Genomic DNA, 10,132 nt, shown 5'->3' with positions numbered 1-10,132 from the left:
GCTCGTGTGTGCCGACCATCAGCCCAAATATTACACAATATAAACGGACCAGATTATGGGTTCTGTCAACATAACAGTATGAGCAAAATATATTATTATATTTAATTGTTGTTTACTTTTTTTCTAAGATTTTTGTCTACCAACACAGAAAGTTTTGTTGCTAAATTTTGAAGAATCATAAATTTGACTCTTTGTTCTGTCTAGGTCTTACATTTTGATTAAGGTAACATCAAGTCATGTAAATAATCCTTCCCCAACTTGTATAAGTTTGATTTTTCTTTTTTGGAGTTTGATAGACTGGTGAATAGGGAGTTGCGTGCAAAGTTGGAAAGGCAGAGAATTTTTAGTGCAGTACAGGTGTGCAACTGTAGTTGTCACCAAGCATATGCCTTGTCTGCTGGTTTAATTGTTCAAAGCTTCTAATCACAAAAGCCTCTTCTCTTTTGTTGGAATCTGGTAACAGTGAGAGTTGCCTCTTCAGCGTGTGAAGTGGCTTTGTTAGGTTATTTGGGACCATTTTTAGAAGTCTATGTCTATCTATAGCAAGAAGTTTTAAGGCTTTGATGAAGTTTTGGGATTAGTTCTTCGCTATAAAAGTCTAATCATGCCTCAATAAAAGGTCAATTACGAGAGATACAACTGAATCTTGAATGGGGTCCATAGTTTTTACAAAATTTTCAAGAGATGTGTTAGGATTTTGCTTAGAGATTGGAAAATAACAAGAGGACCACAAGAAAGGAAAGCTAAACATGTGATGTAAGTAAAACTGCTCCTATATCAAACCCATTTGTTATTTGTCATTATGTCTCAGAAAGCTGAAGCTGATCCTCAAGTCACTCCCTCACAAGGGGTTTTGCTTCTTCACACGCAACCTCTTACGCAAAATATCAAACACTATCTTTTTCGCATATTTTTATACCTATATTTTATTTAGCTAAGAGATTCCGGATCATACGGATTATAAATGTTTTGGACTAGGGATCAACCGCATGCAATTTAGTTCTCTTTGTTATTAGTTGGTTTATGACTTTACCTGGTTTACCTACCTTACAACAGATTTAACTAGTAGAATTACCAACTTCAAAGTTTTTTTTTTGTTTTTCTTAGCGTTTTGTATCCCACTGGTGATCAAAATAGAGACACTGGGGGGTCTTAGTTTAAGTAATTAATGGGTTTAGGTTTCTGTTGTCATCAAGAAATGAATATCGGGAAGAGTCACATCTCAAGTTTTGCTTAGAGTCTAGGCAAACATGTCTTTGGGGACTGACGTCACCCTCTTCTTTAAGTGCTTTGTTTTGTGATAGGGCTTATGGGAACAGGCAAGAGCCGTAAAAAGAGATTCTGGCTCTTAAACCCAAATAAAACGAAATCGATGAATAATTTATAAATAGATTCTCTTACGATTGCGTTTATCTGAGTTTTTGCTTACCCAACTAGCTAGGTTCAATCTTGTTTTATGTAGTTTAATTATGGTGTGGTGGTTGGAAGAGAAAAAAAACAAAGAAGGAAGATTGGATTTCAAGAGATTTATATAGCTTTTTGATGAATGATGATGCACTTTCCCCACCTTGGTAGTGTTTCTTCTAAAAATGTTCTTAATACTAAATTATCATCAGTTTAATTATGCCTTCTCTCTCTTTTTTTCTCTCTCTGAGTTTTGTTTAGCTAATTACCGTAGATGAAATGGTAAAACCAGTTTTGGTTCAATATTTACTATACCTATTTTATATCATCACGTTTGGATTTGGATCTGTTGGATCAAGTCTTATCGAGTTGAGTTGACGAAATTTCCGTACGTTAATTTAAATTAATGCCTAGTTTGGAGTTCGAGTTTAGGCTTTAGAGAGTATTTTTTTACATTTTTAAAAATATTTTTCGTTTTTAATTTATTTAATGTAATAGTTAAACATTTCACTGATATTCAATTCTAATTATTCAATAGTTGTAAAGATTTTACATTTTGGATAGAAATCACAGGTTTTGATATCTTTCAAATCGACTATATATGCAGTATTTAGCGGTTTCAGCATTTATGCTTACGTTTGTGTATATGCATATATAGCATTTGAGTATGTCTGCCACTACTAGCATTCACTTTTACGATTGACGTACGTATGCAATACTATATATAAGAATCAGATACATGTTATTACGAACAATTGTTACTGTTCTTTTTTTTTCTTTTTGCTTTTTGGTAATCAGAAAATTCTGGATAGTGCCCCTATAGTTTCCCTAAGTTTAATTAAGACCAGTTTTGATAATACTTGTAATGGGGCCTAAAACGTATATCATCTCACCGTAACTAAGAGCAACAATCCTCTATAGTTGACAGCCAATCGCACTTGAGTTAAATGAGTCGAGTAAATGGACTTGTAAAATATATATTTTTTTGTCAACTGATGTTATTAATAAACTTGGTTTCAACCAAACTAGGATACAAGGTACAATACTATGTTCAAAAGAGGGAAGGCTTAAGCCGGCGGACTACAAGAATATCCTCGGAGACTAAGGTCGGAGGAAAACAAGATTTCCCCGAAAACTATGTAGAACCAAACATAACAGCAATATTTGATAACAAAAACGAAAGGAAACAACAACCTTAATCTAAAAGCATAACAAATGGAATTGTAAAATATATTTTCTCTTTTTTTTGGGTAGAAATAAAATATATTTTCTCTTACAAGTACTTAGTAAAGATGTTTTCCTTTTTAGTCTAAAACAAGGGTTTAGTAAATCTAACGTGAATGTGGTTGGTGGAAGTGACACATAACCATGCATTATAAGTAAAATACAAAAAAAAACAAAAAGCGTGTGGGTAATGGATGATTTGTGAAAGTGTGTGGGTCTCCCACGTCTTCCAAGTCGCAGCCCACTTGGAATTTTATACAAATTTGAATCTCACGAACCACAAGTCAGCATTATACGACTCTTTCCACCTTCTCTTCCTTCTTGTTGTTCTCCTCTTTTCTTTTAATCATTTTTTTCATGATGTGTATTTCTATAGATGTTTTATTTTGAAAAATACAACGAAAGGGTAAATTTGAGATGCACTTTGCTTCTTGTCACCAAATATAACACCGGAGAGCGAAATTGTGATTTAGTCATTCTTTGTTAACTGACTAAATATAGTTAATCTGCAAATAAAGTATATATTTTATATAAGCATATATATACAATACATACATACACATGTCACAACCACGTTCGTCATTGTGACTGTGAACTAGGGGAAAGTAGAGAAGAAAGTCAATTCTCATTATCGGACTAGACTACTATCCCCTAGTGTATAGTGTCTCACTCTTTATCGTACCACTTATCTTATCTCTCTAATCATGTATATACATATTTATAAGCAAAATAAGTTCTCACCATCTAGAGTGTCAAATCATCAATTTTTTTATAAAAAAAATAAGGTATAATTACATGATGAAAATTGAGTTGAATAACCACAAAAACTTAAAATTATTCAGTATTTAAGTGAATGTTTGTTTAAGTTTTGAAATAAGACAAGTAACTTAACAAAAATATGTCACTGTTGATATATCAGTTTTTTCCATCTTTATCTGAAGTTCGGAAAGAAAAAAATCATAACTTTACATGAAAATAGAATGATATTTTATCTCTAAAATAATAGAGCTTCCTAATATTATGTTTTGCTAACTAATTAGACAATCTGTATTTGTTATGGTTGATAGAGTATTAGATTATAGTTCAAAATGTTTAGTAATACAAAAATTTGTGCTACGAGGCACTATTTTTTTTTTCTTTATGTATATAATCAGAGTCAAAGAGTAACTTTTGGGGAAAACAGAACAAAACATTTGAACAAATCCACTATATCTAATGACTAATAGCAAGACTGCCGTACCAAGAATCGAAATGGATATTTTCTCTCTTTGGGTCGGGAAAAATATTCTTTATTTTTCCTTGTGGCATACGGAACATGAAAACAATCCTTAAAAATATTAAAAGATGCTAATAAAGTTGTTACTTAATTTCACTCAATCGATTATCACCAAGTTGATTGGGATTGCTTGCAAGTACAAGAAATCGCAACTATATGCCTCTACCACCACTAATATTGAATACGTATGAACTAGAAAGAAAGCAAATATAGGGCATCTATTGAGGTAACTTAGTCTTTTGATTTATATACTTCAGCTTACTTAGTTATTCAACACAAATCAAAATGCTTATACCGACTCTATTATTATTTTTAACTTAATAGAAAAGGTTTATAGTTACATACTTGCATGATATATTAAATAGAATTTGTTAGAAAATACATTTTTTAAGATACCCTTAATACAGAAGATTTTTTTTATGTGTCAAGTTATAATATAACATCGATATTGTTTTGTGGATAATGTCAACAAAAATATATATTGATTAGGCTTTCGAAGGCATACAAATATTAATGAAATGACGAGTTAATAATGTTATCTTACTTTAACGAAGTTGTCTTAATTAATTCAAATATTTAATTCGTAATTTTTCTTCGGTAGGTTTTGTGTCTCACTAGGTCGAACACTTATCAGACCGTTACCTAACTTTTCAATTCAGTTGCGTAAGGCATAGTAATTCGATGGAGACGATAGTAACAGATGCTGTTAAAATAGAATTCAGTAACTCACATAGAATGTTTTTTTTTTCTTCAATTGGAGTAGGTTTGAAGATTGGAATGGAATCTTTTGATAGAGAGAGAGAGAGAGAGATTTGATCCTCCTCGAATATATCATCCTTGGGGTATTTGGTTCTTATTTATGATTCTTTCAAGCTCTATATGCGTGTTTCTTCTTTTTGCTCATAAACTAAGTTATATCTTTCCATTTACTTTTTAAATTTGAATCGATTCTTGCATAAATTTTCCTTGTAGTCCTTCCATGTTAGAATCCTATGACGACAGAGATGTTTTTTTTTCATTTCTTCAAAAATATATATACAAAGATTATCCAATGTGCGAGTTTTATTCTTTACTAGTATAACTATGAAGAAATGCTTTGAGAGCATATTAAACTATTGAAAGATTTTTTTTACACCAATTCCTCATAAATCACTTGTGCATGAAAACATATTTTGAGAGTAGTTTTACAATCTACAGACTATTAAATAGGAAAATAATCGATTGGTGAATAAGGAAATGCAGGTAGGAATTATTAACTATTTTCGTTTGTTTTTTGTTTTTTTTGTTTTCAACACTATTTTCGGTTGTTTAATTTTCCCAAATAGCACTTTCTCAATTATTTGTTAAAAAGATTAATTCACTATTTTGTTTTTGACAAATACATCCTTAAAAGAAATTAAAGAGACGTGATGCCTCACCATTCTCTTCGTCTATGTGCGAAATGTAAAGTGCTTGAAATATTAGATTTATTTGTATATTTCGTCGTTCATTTATTTCCCTATTTTTCTGCTATCACTCGTAAAAAAACAAATTCTTCTTGTATTTATCTTCATTGTTTCATTTTACAAATACATCCTTTTGAGCTCAAAATGTTATCACTTATATTACGCTCATATACATACTACATGGTTCTTTAGAAAAATATAAGGAACCCCCCACCCCCAAAAAAAAAAGTGACTTACAAGTTAGGGAAGATTAAATGTTAACTTGGCATTTATAGTGGGGACCTTATTTGAAATCAGATCACATCATTGTGAAACATGAATAGTTTTCTTTTTCTTTTTCTTTCATAAGATTTTCTGTTTGAAATGTGTAAATTTTTATAATTGTGTTGTTTCCACCGAATAATTATGACCTTTTTGACATTAAAAGAGATAACTAATCATCACACTCTTATTACGTTTTCTGCACTTTTGACAAAAAGCTCTCCTCTTTGACAGCCTCTCCGTGCCATTATAACCCTTTTTAGTTGTAATCCTCCATGCATATTTGTAATCATATAGACACACACAACTGCATAAATACAGCTAAATAAGTAAGTATAAGTTTAATAAGTATTTTCACAGTCACGTGCAAAGAGGAAATAATAATTTCCTTTTTAGTAATTAATAATACGATACCTTTATATTAATAATAACAAGATTATTATCATTTTCTGGTTTGAATACTCTTTGATAATTCCGGCATGGGGTTATGTCATGTCATGGAGAGAAAACCCAAACGAACGTGTAGAACTAAGCTACTCCTTATTTTTATTCAAAATAAAATATACGATATTATTCCGTTTGTGGTAGCATCTCCAAATAAAGATTATACTCTAAATTTGTGCAATGACTTATAAACATATGTTTATTGCAATAAGTGGACCGTTGGGAGAAGAACTGAAATTTTTTGGTAGAGAAATAAAAAAGTTAAACACTCTTTCTTGAAAAGGGTGGTTAATTAACTCAGATGAAATTGCAACTAGTTTCACGAAAACATATTGAAATAGAAATACGAAACGAAAAAAAAGAAAGGACAAAGATTCGTTTTCAAGTAAAAAAAAAAAAAAAAAAAACTGGAATAAAAAAGGGAAAGAAGAGTCGTATTAATATAAAATTATTATGAAACTTAATTATTTAAAAAAAGGATAGTCAACATTAAAAATTAAATTAAAGATTTCTTCTGAAACTATTGCAACTACTGGTCTCTTCATCGGAAGAAGAAGAAGAAGAGAAGATCTCCGTCGTGACTCCACTTGAAGCATGGTCTGAAGAAGGAGAGCTAGGCATAAGGTTCAAATCTGTTGTCCTTTCTTTTCTCATGAAATCGAAGAAGATTGGTTTCGTTTTATCATCTGTTTGTTCTGTTCTTGTAATTATATCAATTTGGTCATTAGTGTTATTATTATTATATCTAAGATTCCGGCTATCACCGTCGTCGTCGTCGTTCTTGTTACCGGCTCTTTTCTTCAAGAAGATACGGCAGAGAACCCAGTTTTGAGTTGGACCCATACAACTCTACAAAAAAAAAAAGGAAATAGAATATAAAAATTTAGTGGTGGAGATTAAACCGGAAATTGAAAGAGTGAGAGAGAGAATATGTACCGGAGGAGAAGAAGAGAGGCGGTATTCGTGCATGATCCAATCGGTTCTAGAGCCATGAGGTGGTTTGCCTTTGTAAAAAACAAGAGTTTTCTTCAAACCAACGATTTGATTTCCTCTAGAGGTCACAACCCGTTTATCAATACCGGTAGCTTTCCAATAACCAGACCCGGTTGCTCGGTTCGACCGGTTCCCATTTGGGTACTTGGCTTCTCTTGTGCTAAAAAAGTACCTCTCCTTGTTCAAATTACCTGTGATCATATAGTCTTGTGAGTCTAAAAGGTCACAGGTTCGAAACTCAAGATTGAAAGAAGTAATTATAGCAAAAGAAAAAGAAGGCTAACCAGGTAAATCCCAAGGATCAGCTCTGCAAACATCAAACTCAGGGATGATAGAAGCTGGTAAAGGAGAAGAAGAAACTTTCTTCTTAAGGTACTGAACAACAAGTTCTTCATCAGTAGGATGAAATCTGAATCCAGGTGGCAATCTTAGAACTCCATTCTTAACCAGTTTAACATTGTCCATGGTTCCAAACAAGGAGAAAGAGAAACAGAGAATGAAGAATGAAGAAAGAAGAAGAAAGAGAGTGCTGCGGGGTAGGAAGAGGGAAACAAGGAAGGTGTGGTTTTTATAAGGTAGAAGACGATACGAACAACTCCTTTTCTTTTTTAATTTATTTTTATTATTTTATTTTTTTTGGTTTTGGCGTAAACCATACTCAATCTCCTTCTTCTTCTCTCTCTCCTTTTGACGCCATTTTCATAAATCTATCTTTTCTTCTTTTTGTTAATAATTTTTTTCATTACTTATATTTTTATGTCTTCCCAACTATTATTTTTAGTCGGTATCTACCTCCTCTTCTTTTGTTCTTTTTTGATATGTAAAGTGTAAACTCTTCAAACATTTTTTTTTATTTTTTTATTTTACCTTAAATAATTGTATATACAAATGAAAAAGACTACAACAGCTCCGTTTCCTTTTTTTTAAGAAAAATCGTTTTAAGAAACTATAGCTTAATCACACACTCAAACAAAAAACAACGTGGAGGTTATTTTATATATTTTCACTACAAACATTAGCCAACCTAAGTTGCCCATTCTCCAATTTGCTTTGAAGTATTATTAAGTTTAGGATTTAGATCATTTTCTTTTGGGGGTATTTTATAGATAGATCCAAGGGTATTATCGTCATTTACACGTAGTGGGGTTTTGAGTTTGAGAGAGCCGGAGAAGTTTGTAAGTGTAAAGGCATGGTCCGTTGCGGACGATCGCCGCTAAAGCGGTGATGCTGAAGTCAGCTTACGTCATGCTGACAGCCGGAAGCTCGCCCTCTGCCGTTTTGCATTGACATATATACCCCTTTTTTAAGATTCCAATTTTAAAACTGAAAGTCCACATATATTTTGGTTTTGACATGGCTTCTCGAACCACGATTATGTTTTAAACTATGTTCAACACGTTACAGGCAACTCCAATATGATCCAAATATTTAATTACAATCATATAATATTCAAGAAAAGAGAAGAGAAGAGAAGAGGATAGTTACCGTTGGCATGCGCAGTTCACAAAATTTGGTTCTACTACGGTTATATTGTGAATTTTCAGTTTACAAGGGACCAAAAGTATATTTCTGTTTGAATTATTTTTGGAAACATCCAATTTTTTTGTTATTTTTGTTGTAATGCTTTGTCGGGATTACATTGGAAAAAAAAAGAAAAAAAACAACATTTAGTTTGATGCCATACGGTATTTTAATGTTGAGTTTTGTTGACGATACCACTTTAATCCCACATATTTTTTCGTCACCTTCAATAGTTACGAACGTAGGTTATTTGTTTTACAATCTTCTGTCTTCGAGAGAAGAAGAGAGCTTGTCTATTTTTCTTTCTTAGCTGATTTGGTATATCTGGAAAATTCGCAATGACTAGGGTATATAAAAGCATTGGGAACAAATGGTATTATTATTATATAATGCAATTCGAAAATGCAAAGAGTGGCCATGGGAAACATGTTGGAATATGAACGAGAAGTCTATTTGAATATGACCCTAGAAACACCACCGCCGCTTGAAACAAAAAAGAAAAAGGTCCATGGTGACTTCATGAGCTAGGATTGGTGTTCCCCCAAAACTCACAACATATTCACTGTTTGAGACTAAAATGTAGCGACGATATCACTCGGCATCATATATATTAATTACAATTTGTTGTAAGAGATAAATGGTCACACCAATCAACAAATTCGATACTTCTTTGATGGAGCCGACTGCTCTGACTTATCAAGTATGATCAATAATAATACCCTGCAACATTAATATGAAATTTTAAATTGAAAAATCGGTTAATAAAAATGTTTGTTTAGGAAATGAAAATAAATGGGCGTGACTGTGGGTTGTATACATCATACATGTACATGCATATGTACAGTTGTAAGGACGGATAAGGAGAGTAAATCATGTGAAATGGCCAATAGGCACGCAATATATCAGATACATTTGCTCCATTATCCTTCTAAGTGCTTACCCCCTCGTGTAGTTGTGGGGATTGGAATTTGTGGTTAGTGTTCTTCACTAAGTAACGCAACTATATTTTATTGCCTTTTCGTTATATATATATATATATATGTATATATATATATAATAAGATATGTTTTATTATTTACAGAAAAAGTTAGCAAATGATTATGAATCACTTGGTTTTGTTATTCCATTTTATGGAGTGGGTGCGCTTATTTTATCAAAGTTTAATAATTATAAGTATATCGTACATAAACATATTTTATAGTCTTAAAAGAGTTTTACATAATTGAATACTATTAAAGCATATGCCCCTTGGCTAAGGAATTGATTTATCAATCTTATTAATTAATATTGACAACTCAACCCACCACCAAAAGAAGAAATTATGGAACTCTTTGAGTATTTGATTAACCCTCTGAAACATCCAAAACAAGTCAATGGTTTCTTACATGTGAAAGAACAAAATACATCTACGTATATAATAGATTCAAGCACCAACTTGATAATTAAATTATGTATGGACCATGCTCTGCTTATATACAGACCAGTGAGACAACAATATCCTTATATAATATATACATGTACGTAGTATATGAGATAGAAATCAAGAACCGGCAACCAAAATAAC

General features: G+C 32.0%; 1 protein-coding gene across 1 annotated transcript; it reads right to left on the bottom strand.

Annotated features, from left to right (window-relative positions):
* Window positions 1-6,467: 6,467 nt before the first annotated feature.
* LOC104705564 (NAC domain-containing protein 83) lies at window positions 6,468-7,775 on the bottom strand. The gene is made up of 3 exons (XM_010421581.3): window positions 7,332-7,775; window positions 6,991-7,238; window positions 6,468-6,903 (listed from the first exon to the last, which is right to left on the bottom strand). Exons 1-3 carry the CDS (start codon window positions 7,510-7,512, stop codon window positions 6,556-6,558), a joined length of 777 nt encoding a protein of 258 aa, XP_010419883.1. The 5' UTR covers window positions 7,513-7,775; the 3' UTR covers window positions 6,468-6,555.
* Between the last annotated feature and the right edge of the window lie 2,357 nt (window positions 7,776-10,132).

Source organism: Camelina sativa, chromosome 8 (assembly GCF_030686135.1).
Source record: "Camelina sativa cultivar CO46 ecotype springtype chromosome 8, ASM3068613v1".
Taxonomy (NCBI): domain Eukaryota; kingdom Viridiplantae; phylum Streptophyta; class Magnoliopsida; order Brassicales; family Brassicaceae; genus Camelina; species Camelina sativa.
This window is presented reverse-complemented; position numbering and strand designations above follow the sequence as displayed.